Below are 19,482 nucleotides of genomic sequence, written 5' to 3'. Positions count from 1 at the left end.
AGAATAGAAAGTGGGGGGAAAATCACATTACAATAAAATCACAATAAATGTTTTTCTCCAAAACATGTTGGCCATAATTATTGGCACCCCTAGAATTTTATGTGTAAAGGTAAAGTTCTTTCATATTTTGACATAGGCCATATCCAGATGAAACGGCCGTAAGAATAAATGTAGGCTATCAAACCTGAATTTAAATGAATAGGCCATGTGGGCCAAACTATGAAATAAGTGCATTTTCCATTTTGAAAATAAATGTCCATAATTTCCTGACATTCTAAAAATGTTCAAGAACATCTGTTGGTGATTTAAAGATTGTCTCCTCCTTTTAGAGGTGTAAAGTCCAGGTTCAGAAAGTAAAAGTCCTCTTCAGGATTTTGTTCCAATCTCCTGGATTTGCTAATTAGCACAGTTTTTCAGCCAGGAGATAACCGATTAATGATGGGTGGAATAAACATATGGCAGGACTTTTTTCTGACCCCTGGACTTTACACCTCTGCCTCCTTTTAATGTTGTCCCTGGTCAGGTGCTGCTGGACTGTCTGCAGGTGCGGCCGCAGTCGTGGCATCTGTGGGTGCAGCAGCAGGTGCTGTAGTAGGTGGCGCTGCAGATTTGTTTTCTCATTCCAAGAGTCCATCTGAGGTGATGAAGAGAAGGAAGACGATAAAGAGAAGGAAGATGATGGCAATGAAGAGAAGGAACACGATGAAGAGAAGCAACACGATGATAAGGAGGAAGATGATGAAGAGCATTGTGGTTTCTGCTGTTGTAAAAAAAATAATCACAAAAATGCATAAAAAATATCACAAAAATGCAGTAGTGAAAATCTTTAACGCATTTAACCCCTAGACCTATAGGTCATCTAACATTCAGTTCAGTTGACTGAACAACTCACTTTGTGATAAAGCCTATAGACTGCAGTTAGAATGTCCATAAAATGCAAGATATGAAAGGTGAAAGGCGATTGATTTGAACCCTTTGAAGCATATGACAACACCGGTAAGATCAGAATGTTCACTGCTAAATTCAAATGAGATTTTGTGCTTTGGTAGAGATGGATGCGCTCAGTGCTTTTCATATTTTCAAAACTATTCAGTGTTTTCAACCACATCAAGTTTATTTCAAGTTTCAGACATTTAAAGGAACACTCCACTTTTTTTGAAAATAGGCTCATTTTCCAACTCCCCTAGAGTTAAACAGTTGAGTTTTACCGTTTTTGAATCCATTCAGCTGATCTCCGGTTCTGGTGGTACCACTTTTAGCATAGCTTAGCATAGTTCATTGAATCAGATTAGACCGTTAGCATCGCGCTTAAAAATGACTAAAGAGTTTTGACATTATTCCTATTTAAAACTTGACTCTTCTGTAGTTAAATCGTGTACTAAGACCGACAGAAAATGAAAAGTTGCGATTTTCTAGGCTGATATGGCTAGGAACTATACTCTCATTCTGGCGTAATAATCAAGGAACTTTGCTGCCGTATCATGGCTGCAGCAGGCGCAATGATATTACGCAGCGTCTCTCACAAATGTCTCCATGGTTGCAAGGCACGTTCCCTGTGCAAGCAGGGGCTCACAGGCGCTGCGTAATATCATTGCACTGCTGCAGCCATGGAACGGCAGCAAAGTTCCTTGATTATTACGCCAGAATGAGAGTATAGTTCCTAGCCATATCAGCCTAGAAAATCACAACTTTTCATTTTCCGTCGGTCTTAGTACACGATTTAACTACAGAAGAGTCAAGTTTTAAATAGGAAAAATATCGAAACTCTTTGGTCATTTTTAAGCGCAATGCTAACGGTCTAATCAGATTCAATGAACTATGCTAAGCTATGCTAAAAGTGGTACCGCCAGAACCGGAGATCGGCTGAATGGATTCGAAAATGGTAAAACTCAACTGTTTAACTCTAGGGGAGTTGGAAAATTAGCCTTTTTCAAAAAAAGTGGAGTGTTCCTTTAAAGCTGCAGTCCATAATTTTGCCTCTTTGATGCCATCTTTGTTTGAAACCAGCAATTGCAGTTGTTTGCAGAATTATTATCTTTCCTTGCGTTGTGCATCAGCACGGCTCCTCAGAGCAGAATCTAATGTTTGCTGTCAATCAACACATCGGTGTTACAGTAAATTACCGTACATTGCATTACAGTAAATCGCGCTGCCAATGGTGATTAAATCTAAAAATCAGTTATCTCATATCACGTTAAACCGTGCAAATTATTATTGTTATACTTTGTTCTCAAATTGTTAATGTTAACAACATCAGCATTGTGTGTCTATGTGTAATCTGTATTAGCATTACCAATAGATTTCAATTACTGTACAGTCTAATCTCTAACTTTAAATTGTCATACCATAGGCTACAATCCGGCATCATTATGAGTTTAATTATTCCAGCAGCTTTGAGAAAAGGCTTTAAATGATCCACCTCACATGCGATATAGCCCACTATGTAAACAGATGTGACATAATGACGCAAAAGATAAATGCTCGAATTTACCGCGGAAACCCACCAGTACCACTCGAATTATAAAACATTATTACAAGCTTATCGTTGTGAATTGGGCTAAGGTAAAGAGATAGTTTTGAACGCTGGCTGGTTATGTACTTGCTCAAAAATTGATTTTGGATTTTTTTTTTTTACCAAAAAAAAGTTATGGACAGCAGCTTTAAATAGGCTACTAGCCAAAAATACATTTTGTTAAATACACACTGCTAGCTATTTATGGAAAGCGATAATAATAGGCAAATTTTTTCTTCAATTAAAATCTAACGATGTTTTATCAGATAAACATTCACCATTCATTCAATTTTATTTATTACGGGAGAAATTGGTGAATTTATGCTTTAATCCAACAGATCCAATTCTCTGAACTCGGTGGCAGCACAAATTACATGATTTAAACAACAACACAATATAATTCGGACGAATTCGTATGTAGGCTATTTTACGAGTTGCCAAATTCGTATGAATTCGTACGATGACCTACCTCTAACCACGCCCCTAAACCTACCCGTCACTGAGGTTTTGACCAATCTCTCCACTAAACTAATGCTACAACCAATTCGTACGTAGGCTATTTTACGAGGTGGCTAATTCGTCATCGACATCACTCGTATGAATTCATACGAATTAGCCACCTCGTAAAATAGCCTACGTACGAATTGGTTGTAGCATTAGTTTAGTGGAGAGATTCGTGCTGCACATTACATTGATGCGCACTCAACATGCATCGTTATAAAACGCATTATAACGTAACTGCCTCAAGTGAACTATAAAAATGTAAAGCCATGTCTGAAAGCTGCAGTCTGCTCAGCGCCTAGCCTGTTAATGATAGGCTAGTTAACAAATTTGTGAATATTTTGAATAAAAAAAAAAAAGAAAACCGAAAAAAAGTGATAGGCCTACATCCGTCATGAACAGTATTGTGGCGCGTCGCCCCCCACATATTGTGCACATTTTGTGAATTAATTTAATAGTAACCTAGCTTTGGTAGCCTTCAGTAAATTAACTTCTTCTCTAAGAAAATTATTCATAAAACATCAGCTGACCATATGTTTACTTTCAATTGCATATTTCCATATTGATTAAAAAAAATCAAGATATAGGCTAGCCTAGTTCACCCAAACATTAAAATTCAGTCATCATTTACTCAACCTCATGATCCAAACATTTGTGTAATAAATTCTCTGTTTAATCAAATAAAATGTTTCTTTCTGAATCTATTTGTTGTAATGTCTATTTGATGCTTTACTTTACACAATAAGTTAACTCAAATTGGTCATTTAAAAACTTTGCAATTATTGAAAATGCCTTTCATCTTACAAATATGAAAGTTTGTTTTTCCCCAGGTTTATGAAAATTAAATATTTGTTGTATATTTCTGTGAGGCTGCAGTATGTGGGAATTTTAGCAATTTACCTCCCATATTCTGACCCGCATACCGCAATTTGTAAGTCTTTGTTAAAAATTTTCTCTCACTTAAGTGTTTCTCGTTATTGTCTGATGTCTGCCTTGTCCTTGTGACTGAACTAAATAAATAAGTCAAAGACTACGCAGTAAGCAAACAGCAACTGATGAATCAGAACAATATCTGCTCTGCCCTGCTCCAGTGTTAGTTCCGCTGTTTGTTTGTTTTGCTTTCGCTTTCCTTTCTTGAAAAATAGCCGCCCAGCGAGTTATTAATTTCTCATACATCTTTAAAGGGCTCAGAACAAAGCTAGAACATCCAGTTTGTTCGCTGGAGTTCCTTAAATACCATACCATGAATACCAAGCCTTCTTTCTAATTCTTATTTAGTTGTTTACACCGTTATCAACAGAAATCTTTATTTAATATTAAAAAAAATGTAAATGAAAGTAATAAAATGTTTTCATACACACATGGTTGTATGCTCAAATTACTGTACATGGAATATGTGGCCATTTTAAACATAGGCCTACTATCAGCCATTATCTGCAATGCAGCCATTTGACCAACAGATGTCTCTCTCTCACCCATCTGATGTTAGTTTCGTTTCCTTTGAAAGGAAAGCTATAAAAGCTCGCCTCTCACATATGAGAGATCAGTGTAAAGCAAGAGCATCCTTTGTTCGCTGTAATAGAGTCGACTTAAAATGGACCCCTGTAAGTATCTTTTAATATAACTGTAGAATTTAAAATGTTTATCAATAACTGACAGTGTACTTGTTTTTCCATCTATCCTCATAGTTACACTTATTGCAACTGGTGCAGCAGCAGGTAAGAATGTAAATATAAGATATAAAATGTAAAAAAAAAAAAAAATATATATATATATATATATATATATATATATATATATATATATATATATATATATATAGCCTATTTTTGCCTGGTTTCACAGACAAGGTTAAGCCTATTCCCAGACTAAAATAGGCCTACATGTCTGAGCTGTGTTTTGTTGTTGTTTTTTTCTAAGACATGTTTATAAAAGCTACTTAAATATCTAAGACCTCCTGGCTTAATCTAAGCCCTGTTTGTGAAACCATGCCTATATTTTCTATCTGCTGTTTTATGTTACTTTGTCAATATAAGTATAAAATCTAAAGTTTTATTAATATTATTTAATGGGCATAAGCTAACATGAATTAATAATGCCTAATGTTAACAAAGATTAATTAATAGCTACTGCAGCGATGTATTGCTCAATGTTAGTTAATGTTTTAGTGCATATATAAATTATTTTAATGGAATTTATAATTTCCACCAATAGCCGGAGCAATTGTTGCAGCTCCTGCTGTTCTAGCAGCGGCCGGTTTCACCGCAGGTGGAATTGCTGCAGGTTCACTTGCCTCCAGTATGATGTCAGCTGCCGCTGTGGCTAACGGAGGAGGGGTCGCAGCTGGAGGTGTGGTAGCAACTCTTCAAGCTGCTGGTGAGTTAAATATATGAAATAAGCGGTTTAACAATAAATCTGATTTATTCGAGTAGCAAATAGGCTACAGAAACTCTTTCAACTGACATATTTCATGTCATTAGGAGCTGCTGGAATCCCTTTGGCAGGTCAAGCCATCGTGGGCACTCTGGGAGCCGCTCTGGGGGCCGCTGCCAGCTTGGTTAGCAACTGTACTGTGTAACTACTTTAAATCTGTGCATTTATATATGTTTCTAAAGAAATCATCATTTTATTGCTATCTCACTGTCTGTATAAGTGGTCAACATCACAATGGCATATCTGTATCTGTAGCATATCTGTATCTGTAGCTAAATTTAGGTGTAAGGGTGCTGTTTATATGCAAAAAAATAAAAGAAAAATAGTCTCTTTCTGTCATTTCTTTAGTTATCGTAAACTGGTTTTGTGTCATTTGACTGCTCAGAGTTACTCACTTGAACTGTCATTAGGGGAGTTTTCCTGAATAATGAAAAGGGTTCCTCGGATTGGAGGAACACTCTGGAGCCATAAGGCACATTTTCAAGCAACTTCGATTTATATTTCAAGTGCCTCAAACCATGGCCCCTGATGGGGTTACTGGAGAAACCACTGACAGTCTTTTTTTTGCAGAAGCATATAGGTTCTGTGTTGTGTATTCTTCATAGAAATGAAAGGTTCTTCAATCATGTGGTTCCACAAGGGATGCATTTTGTTCCTGGCTTTATGCACATTATATGCAGTGCACATTTGTTGTGTATTTTCTAAGTCAGTATGTGCAAATTTAAACACATTAGGGGAGAGCGGGGATAGTTACAACATAGGGCAGTTGCAACATGGCTTATTCCTCCAATCAGGAATGAACTACAGTGATGATACTCATACTGCATATGCTCAGTAAGTGCTTGTAACCATTACTTGTGTAAAAAAAAAACTTTTGAAGTTAAAAGTTTTTTTTTCATGCTCAGAGTTTTTGTCAAACTATCTAAACTTTAAAAATATCTGACTTTGTCTACTCAAGAATAAATTGTATGTATTATTATATGTTCGCATGTTACAGCAGTGTGGGTGGGTAGCTGACAAAAGGTTTTAATGTATTAAAACCTTTGCGGTCCCACGCAAAGATATTATCATTCCCTTGCTGTGAGCTCGGACAGACTTTAATGTCCCACTGGCTGGCAGTAGTAATTGGTGACAGTACAGTGTGTTACAGTGAAGTTATTGAGTATTTTTCATAATATAAAATGAGCAAAAGGGTTTTGGGTTTATCACTTTTCAGACGGTCCCTTCAGGCGTGTATCTCCGTCGCCTGCTCATAGAAACCAATTTATTATAAAGCACATTTGAGGAAGATTGTGTTGTTGTAGCTTGTTGTCTATGTTAGGTTACTATGATTTAACAACGTTTAGCTCACGAGTTATTGTGAATTTCAAGTTATCTGTGAATTTATTGCCAACTTTACTGAACTGCTTGACATAAGCACTGACTGCATCTTTATATTTGAGTCCAACAAGTTCAAACTCTATGAGTCGCGCATTATTTGTATTATGTTACTAACTGAAACACTACTGCCAGCCAGCGGGACATTAAAGAGGAAGTGTTTGTCCGAGCTCACAGCAACGGAAAGATAATATATTTGCGAGGGAACGCAAGATTTTAAAAAATCCCATCCCAAATTTTTTTCCACCAGCACATCAAATTTCCTCCCTTCCCAAATTTTTCCCCCACCACCACGCCCCTTTAGGGGCTCCGTATTTCAGCTTCTCATATTATGTGGCAATTGCACCTTCATAGTCTTTTGAACATTGTTGGTGTCTGTAAGCACTATGATCCTATAAAATGTTGAAACAAATCTCTGTTAACATTTTTAAAACCCTGAGCCTCATATGTGTAACACTGGGTGTAGATTACCTTTAAATGGTGTAGGTACTGGCACAGGAACGAAAGACTCCCACAACGCCCTATACACCACCCAAAAGAACAACAAAAGGTGGCAACGTGTTCCCTCAGGCACACTGTAAAACACATCAGCTGTAAAATACAGCTATATGTCATGAGAACAGCCCTGATTACACTTTGAACACAAAGCACATGCCTAAAAAAGGCTTCCAAACCCGTGTAACAGGTATTCCCATATTCATCATGTTTTGTATACTGAGCATTTGTTGCCTCAAGCATTGTGGTCAGTATGACAGCATAGCTAATAAACAAGCCCCTCATTTTTGTTTGTATGTTGTATCACCCTGGCTACAAGCATGGCCTACCTACTCATGATTTTATAAATGACATTCTCCCCTTTTTACTCCATTTAATTTAGTTGTTTTGATAAAAGAATATGTCTTCCGACTCCGAAAGAGATATGCCAGCTATTAGTGAAGGCTCTACAGCCAATAACTTTTACTAAATAGGCAAGCTAAACAATCAAAATTTAACTGGTCAGCATTTCATAATAATAGCATGTTAAAAGATATATGTGGGTAATGTAAATGTTTATGTGACTGACATTTGTGTTGCATTTGTCTGAGCTAGTGAGCACTGAAATTGAAAAAAAAAAAAAAAGCTTCTGAATAAAAATCAAAATTTCAAATGTGATTTGTGAGTGTGACTGCTTGCTGTTCACATGGGGCACCAAGTTTGTAATAGCCTACTTTAAAATGTTTGCTTATCTCTGTAAATGATTGGAGTTTCGTTTTCTGAAAAAGGATACACCCAGAGGCTTTTAAACTCGTCCTCTCACACATAAGCAGTCAGTTCAAGAGCGTTTTTTAGACAGAAGACATGATTTTAATTGTTATTTGTTGCAACACAAATGTGAATGCTAACTGTTTTAATTGGCTTTTATCCATCTGAACCAGTTCATTTTTACAAATATGCTTCTTTTCCACCAATAGCCGTAGCAGTTGTTGCAGCTCCTGTTGTTCCAGCAGGGGCCGGTTTCACCGCAGGTGGAATCGCTGCAGGTTCACTTGCCTCCACTTTGATGTCAGCTGCCGCTGTGGCTAACGGAGGAGGGGTCGCAGCTGGAGGCGTGGTCGCAGCTCTTCAAGCCGCTGGTGAATATCTAGAAACCAGAGATTGTAGGAGCATTTATATAAAATGCTTATTATGTCTGTGGATGAGAGGGTCTGTATCTCTTAACATTGGAGAAAGCGTAACGGCCAGAGCCATCACGTGCGGCACCTCTCAGCCTATAATGGCCTCTGGTCTAGGGCTGCACGATTAATCACATGCTATTCTCACGCGCATTTCGTCAGTAAAGCCGGTTCCCTGATTACCGCTAAATCGCCATCACCTGTTTTTAAACGGAGCGCCTTTTATTAGACAGAGCCGTAGTTCACAGACAAGCCACGCAATATCGCGTTCATTATCGCAGGCGATTCATCTGCGATATGAACGCGATATTGCGTGGCTTTTCAGTGATCTACGGCTGTCTATTAAATGCCGCTTCATTTGAAAGCAGGTGATGGCGATTTAGCAGTAATCAGGGAACCGGCTTTACTGACGAAATGCGCGTGAGAATAGCATGCGATTAATCGTGCAGCCCTACTCTGGTCTCCTTCCCAGTGTAACGCTTCAGCATTAGCTGTTACGTTTTTTGGCTAAAGGTTGCAGGGTTGCCTTCCAGTGGGTTCATTTAATACATTTGTGTGTTAATGCATGGCAACAACAGTGAGAAGGCCTGGGTTTTTTTTTTACGCGTACACGCACAGTCGTACACATACAGGCGTTTGACGCATGCGCAGTTTTGGGTAAGCGCTCTCCACGAGTTACAGCCTATGTAAAAATATTTGTATCCAGCTGCTGAAGAGTTTGTGGTCGTCTGTGATGTATTTTGCTCTACAATTGAAAGTTCTGGACTGCAGGCAGGCCAATTCAGCACCCAGACTCTTCTATGATGAAGCCGTGCTGTTGTAATAGCTATGTTGCTCTAAAGCCTTTATGTACCTTTCAGCATTCATAGTGCCTTCCAAAACATGCAAGCTGCCCATACCGTACGCACTTATGCACCCCCATACCATCAGACATGCTGGCTTTTGAACTGAACACTGATAACACGCTGGAAGGTTTCCAGCGTCCGTGATTTCCAACAAGAATGTCAAATTTGGACTCGTCTGACCATAGAACACTTTTCCACTTTGAAACAGTCCATTTTAAATGAGTCTTGGTCCACAGTACACAATGGTGCTTCTGGACCATTTTCACTTATGACTTTCTTTTTGCATGAAAGAGCTTTAGTTGGCATCTGCAGATGGCATGGCGGATTGTGTTTACTGACAGTGGTTTCTGGAAGTTTTCCAGGGCCCATTTAGTAATGTCATTGACACAATCATGCCGATGAGTGATGCAGTGTCGTCTGAGGGCCTGAACACCACGGGCATCCAATAAAGGTCTTCGGCCTTGTCCCTTACGCACAGAGATTTCTCCAGTTCCTCTGAATCTTTTGATGATGTTATGCACTGTAGATGATGAGATTTGCAAAGCCTTTGCAATTTGACATTGAGGGACATTGTTTTTAAAGTATTCCACTTTTTTTTTACGCACTCTTTCACAGCTCTTCCCATCTTTACTTCTAAGAGACTCTGCCTCTTTAAGACATCCCTTTTATAGCTAATCATGTTACAGACCTGGTATCAACTTAATAAGTTGCTGGATGTTCCCTTTTTTAAAATTTCTTGCTTTTTCAGCCATCTGTTGCCCCCGTGCCAACTTTTTTGAGACCTGTAGCAGGCATCAAATTTGAAATGAGCTCATTTAGTGGATAAAAATGTAAAATCTCTCAGTTTAAACATTTATGTTATCTATGTTCTATTGTAAATAAAATATTGGCTCATGTGATTTTTCACTTTATCCAATTTTTAAAAAAGTCCCAACATTTCCGCAATTTGGGTTGTAGAAGTGTGGTTCAGTGTCTGGAAATACATTCAATATTTTCACTTCACAACTGTACCTTAATTTTTATTGAGACAATGTTTCATAGATTTGTAAAAGCAATCATTGGTTATCTCCCTCTCTTATTTAGACATGTTATCCAGTTAAAATACAACACAAGCCTTCAATTAGTGATCCAATATCTTCAGCTAAATGCTCCTTCTGAATGACTGGTTCTGAAATCATTTTGTTTTATTAGGTGCTGCTGGAATCCCTATCGCAGCGAATGCAGTGATAGGTTCCATAGGGGCCACTGTGGGTGGAGCTATGGGTGGAACATTGATATGCAGTGCAGGAGCTGCAGGTGGATCCATAATTCTCTTTTGAGTATACCGAATAGTTATTATTATTACTATGAATATTGGTTCTTTTTCCATAAGGAACTGTATAAGTCCTGTATAGCACTTCCCAAAAATGTGCTTTAACACATTTGTTTATCCAGCTATATAAGTACGATGCTTTTATTATAACAGCAGTAGCCTATCTGTTTCACCTATGTTTGGTGTAGCATTGTGAATTGCTATAGTAGCCCTGGAAACAGTGGATATGTGTACTACTATGTACTATGGATGTGTGATCAAGGCTTACAATGTGTAATGATGAAAACTAATTACTGTTTTCAAAAATAAGTCGTGTTATGATTTGTCAATAGGTGCTGCAACAATCCCTGCCGCAGGCGAAGACATCGGAGCCGCTGTGAGCGCAGTTGCCGGCTTAATTGCCAACTGCACTGGGTAACAGGATCACTGTGCTTTCGTGCCCCAACAGGCCCTTAACAATTTGACAGATTTCGGTTCATGAAGTCAAATATAGCATTTTACTAATCCTTGACATTGTACCAGGAATATTCTTTGCTCTTGACAAAATGCTTGATGTGTATAAAATCATCTGCTAAATCAGTAAATGTAATTGAAACAAAAATTAAACTAGTTAAAACTTAAAAAATAAATAAATATATAGTCTTATAAAGCCACGATGACAGTCTGTGTCTTGTATTTTCTAAAAGCAAGCTGCATAATGCTAGGTAGCAACACCAAGGTCTTTCTTTGATTCCCAGGGAATGCTTGAATACCTTGAATGCATTGCAAAAGTCATTTTAGATAAGGCTCCACTGTTGATTGTTGAGCTAAGTTTTTTAAAAGGTAAAATATGGGGAGGTGTATGTTTCAGGAGTGAGATAAATGTATCAACATATATATTTTTTCTGCTGGTATTTATACAGAGGGTTCCATAGAAACAAATAATAATCCTAGTACCCATGCAGGACATATAATGTGCACTAGGCGGCACTAAGGATCGAGCAGTCATTAAACCAAGGAGATTAGGCTGACAGCCGAAACACTAGGGGGCAGTAGGAAAATTTATGTATATGTGAGCCTAAACGAGAAACTCAAGAAGTGAGAAACATGAGAAACGTGAAACGCTTTTAACGCGTTTTTATATGATTTTGAAACATGTAAACAGTTGAGTCTGAATGGTCTTGATTAAGGGGGAGGATGGAACATTTCAGGGAACCTGTGAAAACAGACTGCGAGGAACTACTGGCTCGTTTTCAGGCGACAGAGTCAGTTCGGTACGAGCAGTTTCTGGAGATCTGGAGAGACATGAACTTCAGCAGCATCTTCTAGTGGGTTTGACGCGCATCTTTGAGATATAAAATCACTCACTTAGATGCCAGTGACCGTTTTATACGCATATTTTTAAAATTACCATTTCAAATGAGATTATAATAGTAATAAAAAAAGATAAAGTGCATGTGTTACTAGGAGAGGCAGGAGAAGCACACAGAAACCAGCCACCTCTCATATGTATGTTTATTTTGTTGCATATTAATATTTTTATATTGTATATATTTTTTATATGCGTTGTATATTAAAATATTTTTATTTGTTGTATATTAATATATTTAATTGTAAATAATCATCATTATTATTATTATTATTAGCATTCTTTATTACTATTAACATTACTGACATATTTTTTCTGCTTTATTGCTTTGTTATATTGTAATGTATAACAATCATCCCAGTAAAGGGAATTTGAATGTTTATTTCTTTTGTCTCTTCTCTTTTGTGCAGTGGTAAACCAGAACCATCTGAGAGAAGGCGCTTTGCTCGTCTGATCCTGTCTGTGGTGTCTCCATTCTTCTTTCCTCCCTACACTTTCCAGATCAGAGTGGGGGGGCTTTTTCTGCTGTACGGGCTCTTCAACTCACAGCTTGTCACTCCCAGAGAGAAGGTGTGCTGTCGCTCAACATCTATTCATTCTTTGCCAGCCTTCAAAAGGTTGCTGTTTGCCTAAAGGCCCAATTCACACTGCACCGACAGACACCGACCAATGCGGACAATCACTGGATTACAGTATATCGCTTATCAGACAAGAGAAAACAAGGGCAGATTGATGGACGACAGGAATAACACACTGATCCGATAAACACAATGAAGTGTCTGTTGGTCGCTGTCTGCCGGTGCAGTGTGAACTGGCCTTTAATGTTTCTGTTTAGAATGGTTGTTTTCTGTTATTAGGACCTGTGATTACTCACTTCCATGTAATTCAATGTTATTTTGGATCACATCTTTTGTGTTTTTAATAAGAAGGTCACACAGGTTTTGAAAGACATGTCAGGGCGAGTAAATGATGATGGAATTTGGGGAATTTAGATAATGGGACTTTAAAAAATATATTTTACATAAAAAAATGATCATTCTAAATGATATTGCGTCGTAATTGTTTGACCTGTATCTTTGTGCATGTTCGTATTTGTAGATTCGCATTTCTCTGAAGGACTGGAAAGATGTTGTGCAGTTTCAGAGGGATGCAGTGAACGCTCAACATTATGATGTGGTTTACATCTTCCGGAAGCTCCTTACAGATAAAGCTTTCTACTTCACGGCCATGCCAATACCAGTAGGTTATTAAGCTCAGTGCTCATGTATCAAAACTGGATGCAAGACACAGTGTTACAACTAAAAGCTGGAATACACTACACAACTTTTGCCCTATTTGAAGTCGGGACTTACTAAAATTCAGATCTAGTCTGCAGATTTTGGGCAGTCCGAGTTGACATATTGCACAGAGAATTAATATATATATATATATAATTAGCTTCAGAGTCAGACTATGGTTCTATCCAGCCTGAGGATATAAATGCAAAGATTAATTTCAGATTAATGCCAAGTAATGCAACATGAGGTGATTTTCTTAGTCAGAATATCAGAATATATATATATTGGTTGAAAGGGATGATTTGAAAAACTAAGAGGGTTTTGTGACACCAAACCGTTTTTTTTTTTTTTTTTTCGATTTGGTGTCACAAAACCCTCTTAGTTTTTCAAATCATCCCTTTCAAACCACTCTGACAATTCAGTCAATTCCCTAAGGATAATGTCCTACCGTTCATTGAATATCATGATAGGATATCATATCATAGAAGAAGAACGAGGTTGGAATGGTGTTACATGTTGACATTATGCAGCAGTATTTTCTTTGCTGTGTGTGTCCAGTTTACTGATGTAAACTGTTTTAACTAATTCAACCTGATGTTTACTCATTGCCAAACATTACTCACTGTGCATGTTTACAGCTCTTTTATAGGGAAAAGAAGGAAGATGGAAGGAAAATGAAAATCTGTGAAGAGTTTGTTGATCCGTCATCACGTCCTCAGGAACTCGTCACCACAGACATGCTAGAGGTGAGTCACCACAGCAACAATTTTTATATATATTAAGGCTGTCAAAATAACGCGTTAATTTCGATTAATTAATCTGAGAAAAAAATTATGCGTAAAAAAAAAAAAACGCAGATTAATCCATTCCGTATTGACCTTTGAACCTGGAGCCGTTCTCGTGCGCGCGAGCTCTTTCAAAGTAAGCACCATCTTTGCACTCTCTCTACCTCACACATAATAATCTAAATCAACTGACACAATGCTAAAAGTTCGTAAGACCGAATCCATGTTTCACGAGGCGCATTCGGAGAATGTTTTTCCTAAATAACCGCTGGGTGTGAATAGTGCTCAAAAGAACGTCACCATCTTCTCTGACGGACGCCCTGCACGTGCAGCTGACATAAACCACACTTTCAGTAAACAAAAAGAAAATCCTATCCAGTGGTGAATGTTTTCTGTGTTGACAAATCTTTTGCGATGTCCTAATAACAGTTGCGATTCGCACGCAATGCGTCAACGTCCGCTAATGTCCAATTCGCGATATGACTCATTTGAACAGATTCATTTTAATGAATCATGACAACTGATCTATCCACACGGTCTATAATGAATCATTTACTTGAACAACTCTGAAATGAGAACATAAGTGTGCTTACCCCATTTAGCAAGAGTGGTTAGTAAAATTAGCCTTAATAATCCACAGTATTTTCAGGTTATTTAAATGTCAATGTGTAGTAAATTAGGCCTACCTATAAATTCAGTTAGTTTAGACTGGAGTGAGGTGAAACCAGAACAAAGCAAGCTGTTGTTAGCTAGGTGCATTCAGTTGTATATGGTAGAAAATTATATTATTAGTTAATATAAAATGCTACTTTTTAAGACTTTTCAGGTTTAGCAAAAAAGCATCTTCTCTTACAAAGCTATAAAATCACTTTAAAAAAGAGGGCAAGAAAGAATTACAGTGAGAGTGACGAGTACTTTATTGTCAGTATCGGGCTCACAGATCACATGGGTAGGGCACTTTTCACTGTTTGTGTGGATGACCATGTCTGTCACCACCAAAGACCATTTTTGACCCAGGAAAAACCCTGCATTGATTCATTTGAATTGAAACATTTAATACTTTCACAGCAAAAATTATGTATGCGATTAATTTAGATTAAATAATCACAGAGTGTGTAATTAATTAGATTAATAACATATCTCCTCCAGCATTTTTGTTTTGTTTAAATATATTTTTGAAATTGTGAAGGCTTGTTTTAACTGTTCTATGACATTTATATGCTAAACTTGAGTCAGCTTTAACACTGAGTGTTGCTGTCTTGGCCATGTCACTGATCAGTCAAAGACATGAATTAAATATTGATCTTACTGAATTTTACCTATAACAATTTAACAGTAAGAGTTACATTTTCAGGGTCATTCTGTAGAAACTGCATCTAATTTGTGATTTCCAAGAGTTTTTAAATGCAAATTGTTTTGTTTTTTTTGACAACTGAAAAGTATGAATTGCTTGTGAATGGGAAGACTGTTTTGGTTAACACTTCCATGTGTATTTTTTCTGGAACTCAGGAAATTGCAAATATCCACGAGCATTATGAGGGTCTAAAGAAATCTGTTTTCGCTGAGCCAGACCCAAACCTGGATCTTATCCAAAAAAACCTGGTTCCCAAACTAAACGGTGCCATCCTCACCTATTCCAGTTGGCAGTGGAACCGTACGGTAAGTATACTTGTGTATAGGAGTGTTTATTTTTTATTTTTTTAAAGAAATTAATATTTTAATTTAGCAAGGATTCAGTAAATTGCTCAAAAGTGACAGTAGACTTTTATAATGTAACAAAGCATTTCTATTTCCAATAAATGCTATTGTTTTGAGCTTTCTATTCATCGCAGAATCCTGAAAAAAAAATGTATCACGGTTTCCACAAACTGTTTAATGTTTCTTGAGCAGCAAATCAGCATATTAGAATGATTTCTGAAGGATCATGTGACACTGAAGACTGGAGTAATGATGCTGAAAATTCGGAACAGTTGTGACATTTTGTAAAATGCATTTTAATCAATAATCTGTCATTTATTTTTATAAATAACCTTTAACTGACAAAAGTATCTTGTAAATACTGTATAAACAAATTTTGATTTTGATGGATGCAGCACTCCAAAAAAGTTGGTAGAGATGCATGTTTACCACTGTGTCACATCACCTTTCCTTTTAATTACACTTTTAATCATTTGGGAATTGAGGATATTAATTGTTGCAGTTTTGCAAGTGGAATTTATGCCCAATCTTGCCTAATACAAAACAGCTGCTCAACAGTCCATGGTCATCATTGTCTGATTCTTCTTTTCATGATAAGCCATACATTTTCAATAATGCCTCGTTTCCATTGAGCGCTACGGTACAGTACAGTACAGTTCAGTTCGGTACGCTAATTCCGTTTTTTGGGACCCTTTCTTCTTTGCGCGAGAATGACGTTCATCGCTACTTTCTGGCACATGCCACACCTATCAAGTAAGGGTATTGTTGGCGGTGGAAACGCAAGCCGGATCAGAGTTTAGTAAAGCCGGTTCCCTGATTACCGCTAAATCGCCATCACCTGCTTTCAAATGGAGCAGCATTTAATAGACAGAGCCGTAGATCACTGACAAGCCACGCAATATCGCGTTCAATATCGACGGCGATTCATATCGATATTGAACGCGATATTGCGTGGCTTGTCAGTGATCTACGGCTCTGTCTATTAAATGCCGCTCCATTTGAAAGCAGGTGATGGCAATTTAGCTGTAATCAGGGAACCGGCTTTACTGAAGAAATGCGCGTGACAAAAGCATTCAATATATCACCCAGCCCTACCCTATACCATGACAGATGTTTGCTTTTGCACCTGTCGCTGATGATGGCCGCCTGAGGGCTTGAGTTTCTCTGGATTCCCTTAATCTATTCAATGATATTATATTTGGCACATTGTGAAAGACCAATTCTTTGCAATCTTGCATTGAGAAATGTGATTTTTGAATTGTTTAACAATGACTCATCTTTGGTGGATGCTCGTTTTATACACGACACACCTATTACCAGTTCACCTGCTAATTGTGGACTGTTTCAGAGCAGTTTAACTTGGATATTCTATGAACTTTTGCTTCTGTTCACTTTTTTGGAGTGTGTTGCAGCCATCAAAATCAAAATTTGTTTATACTTACAAAATACAATTAAGTTGGTCAATGAAAACTTTTCTTTGTACTTTTATCAGTTAAAAAAAAGGTTAAAGAGAATTAACAAATCACAGATTCTTGATTTTATTGCATTTTGCTAAATGTCCCGACTTTTCTGGAAATGGGGTTGTATATATTAATATAAAAGTGTTAGGGGGAAAAAAGTATTGATGATACTAATTAAAGATACTTGCTAAAGATACAAGATAATTTTAAAAAATCTTAGCAACCCAAACGTTTGAATGGTAGTTTATAACTACATTAATGATGGCATTTAATCCTGAATATTTTTATAGAATGTGTATGTGTGTGCAAACAACATATGTCTTGTTTGTTTGTTTTCAGGATTCTGAGCAGCAGGATGGTGGAGAGGGACCTTCAAATCAAGAAGTAAGAGATTTAAGTTAAAAATTCATATTCATATCTGTCTCTGTAATACTACATAGTGCTTCATTCCCTACTGCAGCAGTGCAGTCATCATGTGATGTTGCAGTACCATTGTTTTTCCAGAGGGGTGTTATTCTGTGTTAGTAAATGTGTTTTTTTTTTTTTTCCTGCCCAAAGAGCTCCCGAAGAGCCCAACTGTTAGCGTCAATCAAATCCAAATCATATGGACAAGCTGTGGAGGTAAATATAGGCATTATAAGAGACTGGTCAGATTATTTGTTAAGATTGTACATAACTTGAACACATAAGATAAGCAAACACTTTACATTAGTAATGAAGCATAATCAGCACGAGACTGTATTGTAAATGCACAGTTTCCGTGTTAGGCCTCCAAGTCTCGACGTCACAGACAGACACAGTTGGTCCCAGCAGCCGAAGCAGAGTTTTCACAAAAGGTCACCTCAAAAAAGAAGCGAAAACCATCACTTAAAACGCGCACTCAATACCTCCTCAACACTCAGGGTAAATCCTCCCCACCCAAATAAACTCTCCAATTTATGGTTTGTTTGCATTGACTGATTATCACCATTTCTGTATGCTAGGAAATGAGAGTGAGGGGTTGAATGTGACCCGGGTGTGGTGTATGAGTGCAGTGAAAGAAGAGAAGGCACCAGGTAAGCAAACCAATGGGCTTAGGTCATGTTGACCAATCAGAGTGGGTCATAAGATCATGCTAGAGTGAAAGAGGAATCTGTTTAATGCAAGAAGTTTGTTTTAATTCCCCAGAAAAAAGGAAGAAAAAATTCAACTGGAACCCTGAGAAGAGCAGCGATCCCACTTAGCATTACGCACCACCGTCTGGACGGACTGTGATTGGCGGGCCGCCCAGTGTTAAAAGCCATTGTGATTTGTGCCTCAAGATCCAGTTTCATTTGATTTGTTTCATGTAATTTTAAACTTTGCTATTCTTTGGTTAAACGTTCACATTTTAATGTGAACTTTTTTTTTTAATGCTGCTCTGTAGATAATTTTATTTCGTATTTTAATATTTGGCCTCAGAATACATTTGATGTTTGTGAAAAAAAACCTGACATTTTTATATGAATAATTATTGTTTTTAAATTGACATGTTCTTGAGTAGCTAGTTACAATGTTTAGTTTTTTTGTGAACTATATTTTATTGTTTTATATGATGTTAATGATTTTATCATAATTCAAAATCTGTTTGGCTCACTCTGTTCTTCTTTTGTTCAGTCCAATTTCTGTTGTGTTTGAGCCAGATAATACATCTTTTATATGCATATGGTCTAGTTCTTTCTAACCTGAAGGTTGTATTGGCATACTCGTTCGGCTGCTTGATTTAATCAATATCCTTTATCACTTCCAATCACAGCGTTTCTCTGCCTCGCTCATTCATGCCTCAGCCGAAGTGTGGAGTCGCCTGATAATTTAGGTCTGCATCGTAGTCAGGATTGATACGCAGTAGTTCGCACCTAATAGGCCGTAGCTTTTAAGACTAATTCAATCAATCTGAATCACTGTTGCCTGATTGCACATAAAGACAAGATTTATTTCTCTCTATGCTTGTGTGGGACATGAAACGAATCCCTAATGGAGGGTCAGGGTCTCTATGCACTCTGCTAAATTTGGGAGAAGATATGTTGTCAGCTTAATTTGTTCCGGGAGATGGGAGAAAATAATGCTTACAATGTAATAATACTCATAAAAATTTGATTCATATATTTAGCAACTAAGTATAATTGCATTAGCTTTGCATGATATGAGTTTATTTTCTTTCATTTACATTAAAGTCCCCAACGCTTTAATGTCAGGTTGCTCTTCATGATTCAGCTGATTCATATTTGTATAATACTGGTATTTTGGCCCTCTGGTCCAGTAAA

General features: G+C 37.4%; 3 protein-coding genes across 3 annotated transcripts; all 3 read left to right on the top strand.

Annotated features, from left to right (window-relative positions):
• The first annotated feature begins 4,512 nt into the window (after positions 1 to 4,512).
• Positions 4,513 to 5,801, top strand: LOC137020237 (interferon alpha-inducible protein 27-like protein 2A). The gene is made up of 4 exons (XM_067385502.1): positions 4,513 to 4,617; positions 4,702 to 4,731; positions 5,228 to 5,389; positions 5,494 to 5,801. Exons 1-4 carry the CDS (start codon positions 4,608 to 4,610, stop codon positions 5,589 to 5,591), a joined length of 300 nt encoding a protein of 99 aa, XP_067241603.1. The 5' UTR covers positions 4,513 to 4,607; the 3' UTR covers positions 5,592 to 5,801.
• Positions 5,802 to 8,171: 2,370 nt separating this feature from the next.
• LOC137020238 (interferon alpha-inducible protein 27-like protein 2) lies at positions 8,172 to 11,278 on the top strand. The gene is made up of 4 exons (XM_067385503.1): positions 8,172 to 8,194; positions 8,275 to 8,436; positions 10,512 to 10,616; positions 10,965 to 11,278. The coding sequence occupies exons 2-4, from the start codon at positions 8,364 to 8,366 to the stop codon at positions 11,048 to 11,050; spliced, it is 264 nt and encodes an 87-aa protein (XP_067241604.1). The 5' UTR covers positions 8,172 to 8,194; positions 8,275 to 8,363; the 3' UTR covers positions 11,051 to 11,278.
• A 422-nt stretch (positions 11,279 to 11,700) lies between these two features.
• Positions 11,701 to 19,482, top strand: snapc1b (small nuclear RNA activating complex, polypeptide 1b). The gene is made up of 10 exons (XM_067385501.1): positions 11,701 to 11,939; positions 12,391 to 12,550; positions 13,079 to 13,219; positions 13,896 to 14,003; positions 15,552 to 15,701; positions 17,540 to 17,584; positions 17,759 to 17,821; positions 17,968 to 18,103; positions 18,184 to 18,255; positions 18,368 to 19,482. The coding sequence occupies exons 1-10, from the start codon at positions 11,809 to 11,811 to the stop codon at positions 18,421 to 18,423; spliced, it is 1,062 nt and encodes a 353-aa protein (XP_067241602.1). The 5' UTR covers positions 11,701 to 11,808; the 3' UTR covers positions 18,424 to 19,482.

Source organism: Chanodichthys erythropterus, chromosome 5, assembly GCF_024489055.1.
Source record: "Chanodichthys erythropterus isolate Z2021 chromosome 5, ASM2448905v1, whole genome shotgun sequence".
Taxonomy (NCBI): domain Eukaryota; kingdom Metazoa; phylum Chordata; class Actinopteri; order Cypriniformes; family Xenocyprididae; genus Chanodichthys; species Chanodichthys erythropterus.
Note: the sequence above shows the minus strand (reverse complement) of the source record. Positions and strands in the feature narration are given on the sequence as shown.